The sequence below is a fragment of the Poecilia formosa genome, unplaced genomic scaffold (assembly GCF_000485575.1).
Source record: "Poecilia formosa unplaced genomic scaffold, Poecilia_formosa-5.1.2 Scaffold21, whole genome shotgun sequence".
Taxonomy (NCBI): Eukaryota; Metazoa; Chordata; class Actinopteri; order Cyprinodontiformes; family Poeciliidae; genus Poecilia; species Poecilia formosa.
In genome coordinates this window covers 2696851-2711190 of record NW_006799960.1, presented here as the reverse complement: position 1 = coordinate 2711190, position 14340 = coordinate 2696851, and the positions used below count along the sequence as shown (strand labels likewise).

The following is a 14340-nucleotide window of genomic DNA, read 5'->3' as shown; positions in this document are numbered from 1 at the left end:
TATGATTTCTGCTGGATATGCCTGGAGGAGTGGAAGAAGCACAGCTCGTCCACAGGAGGCTACTATCGTTGCACTCGCTATGAGGTCATTCAGCAGCTAGAAGAGCAGTCCAAAGAGATGACTGTGGAGGTAGAAGAAAAAAAAACTGCTCTTTTCTTCTCAGCTTAAGACAGTACGGAAGAGGGTTAAAAAAATAATGGGGGGAAAAAAAATAAAAAATTCGGTAACACTTTATTTGAAGGGGTGTGCATAAGACTGACATGACACTGTCATAAACATGACATAACATCTGCCATGAACATGAAGAAGTCTTTATGAATGTTTATGACTGTTGTCATGAAGTGTCATTCGGCAAACGTCAACTTTTAGAGCAAAGTTGCTCTAAAAGTTGACATTAAAAGTCCATTAAAAGTGCTAACTTTGCATGATTTTGTAAATTATGATAATTTAATGCAAGGTTGGCATTTTTAATGGACTTTCAATGCAACTTTTAGAGCAACTTTGCATTAAAAGTGTCATTATTTACCGAATGACACTTCATGACAACTGTCATAAACATTCATAAAGACTTGTTCATGTTCATGACAGGTGTTATGTCATGTTTATGACAGTGTCATGTCAGTCTTATAAACACCCCTTCAAACAAAGTGTTACCAAAAATTCTGACTTTAATCTCAGAAGTCTGAGAAAAAAGTCAGAATTCAGAATTTTTTCTCAGAATTCTGAGATTAAAGTCAGAACTGTTTTTTTTTTCCAGTGGCCCTAATCCTCTTCCGTAAAACAGGGCTCTTCGTCACAGTGTGCTTTCCCTTACTCATATTTACATCCACATTAGCAAAACAATCACTTGTCACCTATTAAAAGACGATTTGCTTAGGCTTCTCTCAAACCAGAATAAAAGTGGTTTGAGAACACAGAATTAGATCAAAGATATTCATTTTTGGTTTAGTTTCTAGGGCAAATATCTTAGTATAGTTTAAATAATATGAAGCTAACTTACACCTAACTATTCAGCAAAGCTATACGAGCCTGAAAAAGTACTCGGAAAATGGTTTTGTTTATGCCAGCAGAGGTAGCACGGTGCGTAGATAAATCAGGAAAATGGCAAAGAAAGCCTAAGTGCCGATTCAAAGTGTGAAATAATGCCATACTTGCTTTTACTCTAATAAGAGTTCTTAAAGTTTCCCACGATCCAGCAGCGTTCAAACAATCCGAGATCCTGGCTCATATGCAGCGTTGATGGGACTCGATGTGCGAACGCCTCACATAATTTAATGTGCTAATACACTACCGCACATTTACAAATGAGGTTGAGTATTTTTATTTATTTGTTTCCAGGCAGAAAAGAAGCACAAAAGTTTCCAGGAGCTGGACCGTTTCATGCACTACTACACTCGCTTCAAGAACCACGAACACAGTTACAAGGTATTAAGCGCATGCTTTAACGATCAGCACGTCCATGTGCTGTGCTTTTCATGTTTAAATGCTCTCTGTGCATCCTTTCCCTTTCTGTGGGTCAGTTGGAGCAGAAGCTGCTGAAAACGGCAAAAGAGAAGATGGAGCAGCTGAGCAGAGCCTTCATTAGCCGTGAGTCTTTGAACTTTGCCCGTTTGGATCCTGCCTATGCAGCGGAACCAGCTGGGCGAACGTTCTTGAGTTACAGCGTATCTGTCCGGCTCCAGGTGAGGGCACTCCTCCAGACACCCGTTTCATTGAGGACGGCGTGACCGAGCTGCTGAAGACGCGCCGTGTGCTGAAGTGCTCTTACCCGTACGGCTTCTTTCTGCAGCAGGGCAGCACGCAGAAGGAGATATTTGAACTCATGCAGGTACTCTTGACTAATGTCCAGAACGGGGAAACCTTTCAGGGATTTTCTTTTTTTTTTTTTCATCCTGTCCCCCTTGTTTTCGCCAGACGGACCTGGAGATGGTGGTGGAGGATCTGGCTCAGAAGGTCAACCGGCCGTACCTCAGGACGCCGCGGCACAAAATAATCAGCGCGGCGCGGCTGGTGCAGCAGAAGCGGCAGGAGTTCCTGGCGTCCGTGGCCCGCGGCGTCGCTCCCAACGACTCTCCCGATCCGCCCCGCAGGAAGTAAGCGACAAATCTGCTTGTTAACAGTGTCGTTCTTGTTGCTTTAATCTGAAATTCACTGAACATGGAACTGCTACACAGGCCTGCATAAATATGGGTAAGGAAAGTGGGAGCATGGCAAAATATTTGGTTTTCTTTATTCCCTTTTCTGTGTTTTTTTCCTGTCCATACATCGTTGTCTTTCTGTTCCTTTCTCCGGTGCTCCTTCTATCTTTACCTTTCATCCATCCTTCTGTCCTTCTCACTTAGTTTTTGTGTCCTTCCTCCTTGTGTCCTCAATTCCTTCCTTTTTTCTTTCTTTTTTCTTTTTGTTCTCCCTTCCATCTTAGTGTCCACTCTTCCTTTCTTTTCTGGGTTATCCTTTCTTACTTGTTTTATTCCTCTCTTACTTTCCTAGTGGTCTTCTGCCTTTATTCTCATTCTTGGGCCCTCCCTGTCTCCGTTCCTTGTTCTGTTACTCCTTTCTTTTATTCTATGTCCCACTTCCCTTATTCTCTTGTCCTTTTTCTTCCTTCTCCCTGTGTGTCCTACATCACATCCTTGTCTGTCGTTTCTTTCTGTTATTCATCTCTTCCTTCCTTCTTTTCTTTGATTTCTCCTTCCTCCCAACCTCATGTCTTGCTTTCCTTCCTTTCTTGTCTTTTTTTGTCCTTCCTTAGATATTTTCCTCTGTTGTGCATTCTCTCCCATGTGTCCTATTCCCCTTCCTGTCTTGTCCTTGTAGCTTTATTTATTTATTTATTTATTTATTTATTGAGGGGGGGATTGTTTGGGTTTTTTCTGCATATTTAAAGCTCGTCACCTAGAAATGTCTACCATAATTCATATCAAACTTTTTCTATTTTGAAATGAGCCATTTAAGTCTGAAACTGTATAAAATATGTGGGGAACCTTTTGGATGAATCTGTATTGCAGTTACCCTGGAGGATCCTGGGACTGGGAGTACCTTGGCTTTGCATCACCTGAGGTAGTTGCCAAAAAAAAAAAACAAACAAAAAAAAAACACGCTTTTGTCACATTTTTCATCAGCTAAACTTTTGCGTTTGTGCTTCCTAAGCTTACCGTTACTGACCTGCCATTGCATGAAGGTCCTGCTACAGCATGACTGCAGCTGACATAGTGTGCTTATGTGTGTTAAGATGGGAAGCCGTCACTCTGTACTGGGAGCAGGAGATCACAGAGAGAGACAGTCGCAGGTAACGTACCATAGTTCCCTGGCACAAAGTGCAAATGCATGGCCTATATTTTGCTCCCCTGCGGCTGCACGCCTGCTCGTTATGAACTACTTTATGAGACACCTGCCCTGGCGTTTGTTTGTAATGGGCTAACGCGGTGACGGCTCTTTGCAGGATTATGCTGACATCCAGTACCGGCGCAGACACAGACCGCGACGCAGAGGAGACATGCTGAGTCTGCACAACCTCAGAAGCAGCAGCAACACGCCGGAGACCAGCAGGAGGAGCGATAACACAGGTCCGGCAGCAGTTTTAACACACACTCTCTGCCATTTTATCCACCTGAATTCTTCACATTTAGTGAGCTTAGAATCACGAGATGCACTCGATGAAAGTTTGATGCGAAAGGTCAACAGAGAGTAGTGCATAATCGTAAAGCAGAGTGAACACTTGTAGTGATCTTTTGGAGCTTTGCTCATAAATATTCTCCGTAAAACCACTCGAGCTCAATCAGGTCGGATGAAGAACATTTATGAACATTAATTTTCAGGTCTAGCAACAAAATATTAGTTGGATTTAGCTCTGGTTGGCCGTGTGCTCAGGATCGCGGTCCTGCTAAGGTGAACCTCGCCCCAGTGTCTCAAGTCTTCTGCAGCCTCCAAACAGGTTTTCTGCCTTGACAGTTCTGTATTTATTAATCTGTTTGTCCTTCAATCAGCTCTACACAGCAGATGGTAGGTTACATCTATGTGTGTTTCTAAATCTCCCACAGGAACATTTTCCAACTTTCTTTCAACAATAGCTTTCGTTATGCCTCTCCGGAAAGTTTCACCCCACCTCCAAATTTGGAGTGCTGTTGGTGATGACATAAGAGCTCAATAAAATACTCTGAGGTTTATAGTTTTAAAGGGGACCTGTTATGCATAGCTCACCTGTTGTATGTTTTTATACTTCCGTTTGTGTCTCAATTATTTCTATAAACAGTCTAAGTGCTGAAGAACCACCCAGACAAGTTTTTGGGGGTCTGGAAAATGAGCCATTTCAAAAACTGATAAATTACAATCAATGGGCGCTGTATTGTTACCTAGCAACCCCAGAGGAGCGCTGGGCATCAACTTGCGGAGCACCGGCACGTTTGGTCAGCTGGTTTTATTGCTATATGCACTGTACAATGGCTACTGGAATAAACAAGTGTTTTTTGTTGACTTATTATTCAGAAACCTATTGCTGCATTCTTGCCGGTAGTGCAGGAGGCTCTACTAATGCTTTTCATAATTGTGTATCTTGTTTGCAGCCATTTTCACGTGTACATATAGAGTTGTGAGGGCGTGGCCAGCAGCAGATTAATTGGATTTAAAGTGACAAGAGACCCTAAAACAGCTCAAAAGCAGAACCGATCAGACTAAAATCTCATTACCTAACAATGATTTGGTTAAAAAAAAAGTCATGAACCTGTTTTGTTTTTGCAATAGACCTATCCTATCCTCTTTGAGGAAGCAGAATAGATCAACTTTAATGTAAAAAGGCAAAAGAAGCATGAATATTGTATATTTTACCACGAAAAGCTTGAATCTTGTGCAGGTTTCTGTGTGGTTTACTATAAAGGGGGCAGTTCTCTGATTTTGACAAATACTCATGCAACTTCTATCCTTGCCTCTATATATAACTGGTTTGTCAGTGCAGCAGACAGCCAGCAAATAGGATTTTACTTTATTGCTCCATCACTCTGGTCCGATCGAAGCACACACATGCTGTAATCACTGGGATCGATTTATAATCCGGTGGAGCGCATCAGGCCTCGTTTCACCATGATATTTCCTTCTCGCCGTTCGTTTCAGATCCAGCAGAGAGGACTGAAGGTCGCCGGAGAGCCCTGGGCTCCCTCGACGAAGACGACCCCAACATCCTCCTCGCCATCCAGCTGTCGCTCCAGGAGTCCCGGAGAGAGCAGGGCCCGGATGGCGGCGCGGAGAGGAGGCCGGGGACGGCGGGTGATCTGGCCGACGTCGCTTTGCATTCCCTCAACATGGAGGACCCTCCGGGAGCCCGTGGCCCCTCCTTCCCCGCTTCCCTGCTGGACCCCCCTAGGCCCCCCAACAGGACAGACTCCACCACGACTCAGCCGTCCGTGCTCAGCTCCCTGCCCCTGCCGCCCCCTCCTCCCACCCTCAGCGCCGAGCTGCTGGAGCTGGGAGACAGCCTTATGAAGCTGGGGAACATCACCACTCCTTACATGGACCCGGAGCCGGTGTGCAGCCGCGCCGCGCTCGCCGCTCCTTACAGCGACTGCGGCCACAGGCCGGACCAGAACACATCGACTCCACACGACGGTCTGGATCAGATTGCCGTCACAGACCCCCATCATGACAGCAAAGAGCCGAGCTACTGCGGCTCCTATTCGGCTGAGAGTGAACACACTGCCTCCTGTGCGCTGGATTGCACTCATAACCCCCCCCATCCTGGCGTGTACAGCCGGGATCCGGACGAAGCGGAGCGCTCCTACCTGCCGGGAAGCTCCTACACCGCCGAACATCCCTCCACCTATGCTCTGGACCCGCCCCGGTCCGAGCCCCAGCCTCCTGTCCAGCTGTGCCTCCCGTCGCCGGAGCTGGAGGCGGAGCTGCTGCTTTCCCCGGTGATTCCACCAGGGGGCCCTTTCACCCCCAGCGACCCCCAGAGCCTGCAGGCCCTGGACCCCACGGCCAGCGCTCAGCTGCTGGACAACATCATGGCCTGGTTCAACAACAACATCAACCCTCAGAACAACCCCCAGAACCTGGCTCTCATCCCGTCCCCGCCCACCACAGAAACGGACTCCTCCCCCGATACCCACGCCGGCGCCGAGAAGGACGGGACCGCCGCACCGGTCTGGCAGCCCCTGGAGGGCGCAGCCGGCGGCGGCCGCGAGGCCCCAAAGAGGCCCGACTCCCTGGAGCTGGAAAATACAGACGTCAGAGAGGAGGGTGTGAGCGCAGGGTGTGTGTCGGACCTGTCGCTGGACGAAGAGCACACACACCCGCGGTCACATGGCCAAGCTGACCCGGCGGCGGAGAGCGAAGCGGACACCGTGCTGCAGCTGGAGGGCGGCGGGTCACCGGAGGAGTGGGAGGAGCAGGAACACTTGGTGTGACGGCGAGCAGAGAGGAAACCGATCAGAGTGTTTGCCGGATGTACCATACTGTATTTAAAGATGATGTCACACACAGGTTGGACAGTCCAAGTGCTTTCTGTCTGTTGCTCCAGAAACAGACAACCAATTATTCATGAAAACAACAACAACAAAAGTTTCAGATTAGGTGAAAGAAAATCCGTTGATATCAAAACACATGAACCATGGTTTTTATTTTTATTATTGCCATTATTTATCCTCCAGCTTCTCATATTTATTTCCTGAGTTTAGGGATGAAGTGTTGGTGCTGCAATCCAAACTTGCCTCATGTTTTAACACTTGACTGACTGACTGACTGATTATAGATGATTGCTGTAAACCCGGAGCCCGATGGGTGCGCTGTACAATCAGAGGGGCTTACTTCAGATTCCCGTGCCTGTTGTTGGTGCCAACACACTGATCGCTCCTGCATCGCTCTTATGTTGTACTGTTGTGTTTCTGCTGCAGGGACGTTTAAAGTCGAATCCCTTCTCACGGTGGACTGATTTGCTCAAAGGCACTTCTCAGATGAAAGAATCATTTCAGTGCATCTGAAGAATAGAGGAGTTTACATATACTCATCATGGAGGACTGGTCCTATTTATTTGGGGTTTTAATTGATTTATTTATTTAGTTTATTTCACACTTTGGAATAGTTATGCAAGGGGCAATAGTGTGTATTTTCCAGGCACATAATGCCATTTTATAACCCAGTCAAGTAACTGTTACTTTCAGTTTTTATCAAAATGCTGCATATGTCAAACTTTGCAATTTGGCACCTTGAAATTGGGCCTCTGTCTCTTTAAGAAGCTCCAACACTTTCCAACACTCCCACCTTCAGCACGTCATCACAACAATGCTCCTCCTTATGCCATTTAAGGCCGTTTTTAGGAGCATTGGACCAAGAAGTAGATGAATAAGTTAAGAGATTTTCTCAACAGCAATCATGGTCAGAATTATACATCCAGGCTCAAATATGTTAATGCACCCCAATATTTAGTTAAATGGTTTAGCTAATGGTTTAGCTAGCTAAGTGATTTAGCTAGCTATAGCTGTGACAATAGCAGCTGTCGATGGCTTGAAAAAGCATACAAATGAAGTGCAGCCGTCTGTTCCATATGCAGTTAAATATGTGTGAATATTTGTTCATATTTGAGCCGAAGAAAAGACGTCTCCACCCGGACTTTGTTTTTAAAACTGAATTTGTGTCCCATGTTATGATTTTCAAAAATGTGAAGATTAATTATTGAATCCCCAAATTAATATGACAGCCTTAGAGCACCGTGGTGCGTCTGTGTAAACCTCTGATCAAAGCTGCATTTAACTCACTTTGGCTCGTAATTTTTGTTTGCAAAACTCTAAAATTTGCATAATTTCAAAGTAAATCTCAGCTATGACGCATTCAGGCGAGTTGTTTTGAAAGGCAAGTTTCCAGCGAATCAAAATGTAAAACAATATAATGTGAAATGGTTAAAGACGTTATTTGAGTGGAGTTTTTTTTTTTTTTTTTTTTTTGCCATCTTGTAATTCTGATAGGGGAATAACACGCATCGCCTTATATGCTGATATCTAACTTAATTACGCTCATTATTTTAACTTTGATGTTGAGGCTTGTAAAGAAAAGAAATTCACACTACAGCAAAAGTCATTAAATGCATTATTTTCTTCTGACATTTAAGAGGAAAAACACCTCAAGCGACTTAATTTGCTATGTTCTGCTTGATTTAAGAGTTTTGCACATAATAGCGGAGACAAAGTTATAGTTAATGTACTGTAAAGCAGATCATATCTACTCCACTGCTGTTGACTGGTACAGTTTGATGTAATTGATTAGACGTGGGACGGGAATTTACTGTAATTTATCCTTTATGAATTAAGACAGAGATGATCTTCTTTTCAAGAGTTAAGGCCAGAGTTTTATTGGTCTGTGTGCCTTTTTATCTTGTATTTGTTTATATTTATTATAGTTTTCACTTTTTAAACCTGCAGAGCAAAGATTTTATTTAAAGAAAACGGAGGAAACGCCGCTTTAAATACTCATTTGTCCTAAATGAGCCCCACAGTGACGAGGTTGATTTTTAGGAGGGTTTTCACACTACAAATGAGCAGCGGGTTTATCTGAATGTTCAGTTTGTTTCATTAGCTCAGGCTAGAACATTGCGTCATTTTATTCCCTGCTGTAATGTTTACAGGAGATTCAAACACTGCCCGCTGTGGTGAGAGACGCTTTGGTGCTTTAATCAAACTTTCATGGCTCGAGATCCGATGCAGCTGACGTGACAACCCCAAATGAAACGGCTAACGTCGATTGTCGCGACGTCGGAGGAACCGGTGCGAGGCGTAACGTTTCAGGTTACAGGTCGGTTTTCTCTTGTGTCGTAGAGCAGTGGAAGCACTGAACCTGAAGTCTTCATTTTACACCAGCACAGCTGGCAGGTGGAGTAGAATGATTATTACTTTTGTTTTTTTTCTACATGAGAATAGGGTTGTTTGTGTTGAATAATTGTCCAGTGCCATTTGGTGCCCCCTCTCACTGTATTCTTGATTTATTGCGCTGAACCAACAACTTCATAAATTAAGGGAAAAAGAAGAAAGAAACTGCACTCTTCATTGATTTTACTTGATACATTCCCGCCTGGTCTCAAGAAAGGTTTGATGTGTGGCCAAATCTACAAGTGAAAGTGTCAGTGCAGAGTTTACTCAATAAAAAAGAACTGAAAATGTGTTTTTGTGTCTTTCTGGAGTTCTCCAACTACAAGAATGTAATCAGGTCAAACATGTGATCTTAATTAGAAATGTGCTGATCATGACGGTTCTAAAGGAGGAGGTGGGGACAAAAGGAGCCAATGCCTCTGTAGAACTGATTCTGAGACGATAGTAAATCAATTGTAGTAAATTGATTACAGTCAACTAATGAATTGGCTGATATTAGGTTTTACCTCCACAGCTTTATTTTAACACGTACTTAAAAACCAAGGTGTTGCACTTTTACTTTTAGAAAAGTAAGTTAGTAACGTGTGTCTGTCAAGAAGCTGCTTTTTAGATTTAGTGTTGCCTACACACATAAATCTTTATTTTAAAGAGTTGTCAAGTTGGAATCTACCAAAACAAGCTTTCAAGTGCACACTTGTCCAACATCAAAAAGGGAAGTTGATCAGAGATACTTTAATCACCCCTTTGCATTTCTCTCCCCCCCATTTTTATGTGTATATATCTCCACAGTAATGTGTTAATTTGTGTCATTATATTACATAAGATCCCAACAAAATATTCTGAACATGGTGGCTTTAATGTAATAAGATGGAAAATATTAATTGCTTATGAATGTAACTGACTTGACGAACGTCCTTAAAAAAATACAAAACTGTCCGGTAATAAATTAGTTTTTAATTACCTTTAGTATTTATGTGCCTGTCCATTCGGAGGTTAAATGTGAAAGACCTATTCAACAAATTATAGTAAAAACTTGCGAATTTGAACTTTTTGTGTTCATCCTTCTGCCACTAGGCGGCAGCAGCGCAGGTTCCCTTCTTTTCTCGGACGCTACTTGATGACGTCACATCCCTGAACGTTTCTCCTACACACAGCGGCGGCCTGTGTTTTCACTCGATCGCTGTAATTTTTCTCTTCAGTGGAGGATTTCTCTCTACTGGTTTCCACCACCATGAAACTAGTCAGGTAAGGGGCGACAGGGGGTTACCGTTTAACGCGTGCGGGGATTTGAGGTGAAAAAGTCGAGCCGATGGAGACGGATGGGTGAAGATTGGGAGCGAATTGATCGCGAAGAGGCGGGAAGAACTTCCTAATGAATGGAGTCTGAGCGATGTTACAAATGAAATGCTCCAATGATTATGCAGAGACTTCTAGTTCTGCTGCAGTTATGATATCCGAAAATTGGTTGTATGCAGGTTTTAATGCTTTACGCTAGTCTCGGTGTACGTTAGCATTGACCTACTACATAAAGTTGCGTCTTTCCATTTCCCATGATCTATTGCTATTGGAAAAAATACTGTGGTTTATTTCGGTTTTTTGTTTTGTTTGTTTGTTTGCTTTAGCTGTTAAAATAAATAAATTGCTAGTCGGTGTTTATTTCGAGTTTTGTGAGACTAAAAACTCAACATGCAGAAGCTAATAATACAGGCTAACGAGCTAATGCTAGGCTCCATAGCAACAGTCCAAGTAACGCAGGTGTATTAAAAAGTTCTGCCCAGATATCGTTTTAACCCACCTGCAATGCTGTCCACAGGTTTTTGATGAAGCTCAGCCATGAGACTGTCACCATCGAACTAAAAAATGGCACCCAGGTTCACGGCACCATCACAGGTAAGAGAATAGAAATAACCAGCAGCAGGCTGAATCATGTAGACGTATAAAAAAACTTTAAAATATAAAAACAGAACCAAGAATAACGCACAGTACAGTTAGTGCAAATTTGCAGCATAAAGTACTGTGCAGTTTGTTTGTTTTTTAAATGGCAGCGAAACTTGCAAATGAGAGCCAAGTGTGTAGAGAACTCCTCCCATCTTTCGGTGACAGACACTTTGATTTTTATTTTTATTTTTTTATCAAACACTGTTGAGGGCAAACACTAAAAACTTATAGAAAATAATGTTTTCAGGTCTGCTTTTAAAGCTTCTAACGGTACCAGCCGTACTAACGTCGAGATGAAGACTTCTGCAATTTTCATCACAGAGAAATGGTGTTTTGTTTTTTTTCAGTCTGGATCAAGAAACAACCAGAAGACCGCTGTGATTAAAAGGGAGTTACTTTGAGCCAATTTACTTGTCTTCATAGACCAAATCAGGGTTTTGTACTGAATCGTATTCCTTCAGCCTACTGACATTAATTGGCCTGAAGGATCAGCTTTACTCTATCTGGATTTTTAAATATTACTATTATTCTGTTAAAGTTGTAGAATCATGATTGCAGATACAGGTTTAAAACTCCGCCCTTTTTGAGTTATCTCTGCAAGCCATAAACGCTAAACTTTATTAACTCAAAACATTGTTGTTCTGTTCGCAGGCGTTGATGTGAGCATGAACACCCACCTGAAGGCGGTGAAGATGACCCTGAAGAACAGGGAGCCCACCCAGCTGGAGTCGCTGAGCATCCGAGGCAACAACATCCGCTACTTCATCCTGCCGGACAGCCTGCCTCTGGACACCTTGCTGGTGGACATCGAGCCCAAGATCAAGTCCAAGAAGAGAGAAGCAGGTAAGAAAGTTAAACGACAAAAAACGACGTCCACTCTGAGCCAGAGCCTTTGGTTAAAAGCCTCCTCAAAGAAACTCTTTAAGTTCCAATGTTACCATTTTATGAATGTCAAGGAAAATTTAAAGACCATTGCTGCTAATTACAAAGGAGCTTTTTCTTTCTTTTGAGTTTTTAGTTTCTGGTTAAGAGGAATTTTCCTGAGGCAACAGGAATGTTTACAGTTTTCACAAAGTTACATTAAGTTGGCGAGAAGCGGTACAGCAACCCCTCAAGCAGAAAACTACAATATTAGTGAGATTCAGAATAAACGTGGTAATTTGAAAACTGAAGCTTTTAATTAGCTTAATAGCAATTTAAGCTGTTTGTATTTTAAATGTATTCAGCTCAAAAAGAAAGCTTCCAATAGCATTTAATTCTTCCTCCTGCTCTGCTTTAACTTTATTTTTTTTTCCACATTAAATGAATTTTGAATCTATTAACCACAATATGTCTGATGCATGGTGTCCATGTAAAACAGACAATATGTTTAATTTTTGTTTTGTGTGTGTGTGTGTGTGTGTGTGTGTGTGTGTGTAAGTATCTTTTCTGAAACACTTTTTAGCATCAATAAGATGCTAAACAAATCCCCCAGCACTTTAAATAATTGTGTGTGTGCTGCACACAATGTTTTGTGTGGTTTGTTTTGTTCTCTCTGTCTTTTAAATTTTGTATATACCTCAAATTTCTGCATGTGAATCATAGTTAACATAGTTGGGACATTTTCCAAAGTCTGTTTTGCAATTTCAAGCACCAAAAGTGCCACACACACAAAAAAAAGAAAATAATTTATATGCATCATATTTTAAAATATTAAATATGTGTTTGAACGGATGAACTCACAATTGTTTAAATGTTTGTGATTAAATAATTCAATGCAGACATCCCTTATGTTCAGCTATGTTTCAATATTTATTACTGCTTGGTTCCTGTCGTGCAGTTTTCCAGTTTGTCAAATAAGTTTTTGATACACATAGTAGCAATTTTTATTAAAAGAATATATAAATCAGTTATTTAATCATTTAATTTAGATTTTACCACGTTTTGGCTGAGTCTTCAAAGTGTTATTGGGTTTAAAAGTTGCTATAATTTTGTTTTGGACTGAGTGTAAATAATTTCTCTGCTCCATTCTCGCTCCATTTCCTTCTGGTAATGTTGCAACATGTTCACGCGTCTCCTCAGTGGCGGGACGCGGACGCGGCAGAGGACGGGGACGAGGGCGAGGCGGACCAAGGAGATGATTCTCTGGTCTTTCAGTTCGTTCTCATCACCTCACTGTTTGTACAGGATGTTTTTCTTTTCTTTTTTTTTTTCTTCCTTTCGTTTAGAGGAAACGATTTGTGAATTTCAGTGTGCTTCTTTTTCTTTTTCTTTTTTTGTGTACATTAAGACCATAAAAAAGGCAAAGCTTCTGTTTTTCTTTTTCAAAACAATGTTTAATAAAGTGTTTTTGCACTAAACAAGAATTAGTTGCTTTTTTGAGGGGGTGCTCGCAATGTTAATTAGGGGACATTTATTACAATTGTAAAATTAAATGTGATTAAGCAAATCAGTAATACTAATAAACTAAGTGTCCTTTAATGTGATGTAGGTCTTGTACTTTATAATTTAAGTCATTTGCACATTGTAGTTAACATTTTCTTATATTTAGTCTACCTGTTTTAAGGCTTGCTCTGTAGAAATATAACGTGGAAAAAGAAAAGAGTATCATGGATTAATCTGCTGTCAGATTCACACGTTATGACTTCTGCAGTTCATTTATAAGTTAAAAGTTTATTTGAGCAAATTACAGATACGATTGAGTGCTTTGGAAATGTATATTTTGGGCAAATTACGCATTCAATCGATCCACTATTGTTTGTTGTTGTAGCAGCAGCATTTTTCTCTAGTATGAAACTGATCTGTGCTACCCATAAATCAGTCCTACCTTGTGGTAATGCGCATGCGCACATCGATTTCGTCACATACTGCTTATTCAGCAGATTTCTTATCAATACGTCCTACCTGTGGAAGTTTTGTTTCATGTGTTTTATTTCATCGAAGATTGCGGAAAGCTTTAATTTATTTAATACCTGGCTTTCATTAAGCTGTTGTTTTACTTCATGTTTTTAGTTTACGTGGCAGACATCAACTAAATATATTTATAAATGGCTTTGGCAATGTCGTTACCACTGTAAACAAGTCATTGTTTGGCTGTTAATCAGGGCAAAATACGTTGTTTTGTGGGCTATTTAGTCCCTATACTTTAAAATATTTTAGTTTAATTACACTTTTATTTTTTTACTAAACCTTACTAAATAGATATTGATAGCGATACTATGTGAGATTAAAGCTGTAAAGCGGTGTAATATTAGTGTAAGCATATCCTATCATTTCAGGTACACAGTGCACTGCGCAGTTCGGTGGACACATTGTGTCTGTGCTGCATCTGATAACAGACTTACAACATATTATTGCGCAAAACAGAGTTGCGGTGATCTGCATTTGTCTGCGACTAATTTAATTACAATAAAACCCTGTTTCCCCCTGTCTGATACTGTTTTATTATTACAAACACCTATGTATGTAAAATATATATTTTTTTAAAAAGGTAGGATATTCTAGTAAAAAGATTAGTGCATGCATGTATAGTTTTTCATTTTAAACGGGTAGAATATTCAGATGAAGTGAACTG

At 41.6% G+C, this 14340-nt stretch overlaps 2 protein-coding genes across 4 annotated transcripts in view; both read left to right on the top strand.

Annotated features, from left to right (window-relative positions):
- The window catches only part of LOC103135104 (ankyrin repeat and IBR domain-containing protein 1-like), a 25987-nt gene extending 16846 nt beyond the window's left edge, over positions 1 to 9141 (top strand). Inside the window, exons 14-21 of one of the 2 annotated variants that reach the window (XM_007547707.2) lie at positions 1339 to 1425; positions 1521 to 1587; positions 1683 to 1828; positions 1915 to 2093; positions 3009 to 3060; positions 3233 to 3289; positions 3443 to 3566; positions 5107 to 9141. In XM_007547707.2, coding sequence (XP_007547769.1) covers positions 1339 to 1425; positions 1521 to 1587; positions 1683 to 1828; positions 1915 to 2093; positions 3009 to 3060; positions 3233 to 3289; positions 3443 to 3566; positions 5107 to 6398 — 2004 coding nt within the window. In that variant the 3' untranslated portion in view covers positions 6399 to 9141. The remainder of the gene's footprint in view (positions 1 to 1338; positions 1426 to 1520; positions 1588 to 1682; positions 1829 to 1914; positions 2094 to 3008; positions 3061 to 3232; positions 3290 to 3442; positions 3567 to 5106) is intronic. The other variant, XM_016669292.1, reaches the window with a different exon arrangement.
- An 818-nt stretch (positions 9142 to 9959) lies between these two features.
- On the top strand, positions 9960 to 13129 carry snrpd1 (small nuclear ribonucleoprotein D1 polypeptide). Of its 2 annotated transcripts, XM_007547709.2 has the most exons (4): positions 9965 to 10094; positions 10663 to 10739; positions 11439 to 11630; positions 12849 to 13129. In XM_007547709.2, exons 1-4 carry the CDS (start codon positions 10081 to 10083, stop codon positions 12905 to 12907), a joined length of 342 nt encoding a protein of 113 aa, XP_007547771.1. In that variant the 5' UTR covers positions 9965 to 10080; the 3' UTR covers positions 12908 to 13129. The 2 variants fall into 2 exon arrangements, with proteins under 2 accessions (XP_007547770.1, XP_007547771.1); XM_007547708.2 differs by lacking the exon at positions 12849 to 13129 and having other exon boundaries at positions 9960 to 10094; positions 11439 to 12623.
- The last annotated feature ends 1211 nt before the right edge of the window (positions 13130 to 14340 follow it).

What these genes read in the sequence shown, in the direction of transcription:
- snrpd1 (XM_007547708.2), top strand. An exon ending in GGTTCACGGCACCATCACAG is followed by an intron (nt 10,740 to 11,438) that starts GTAAGAGAATAG and finishes TTCTGTTCGCAG; the next exon opens with GCGTTGATGTGAGCATGAAC.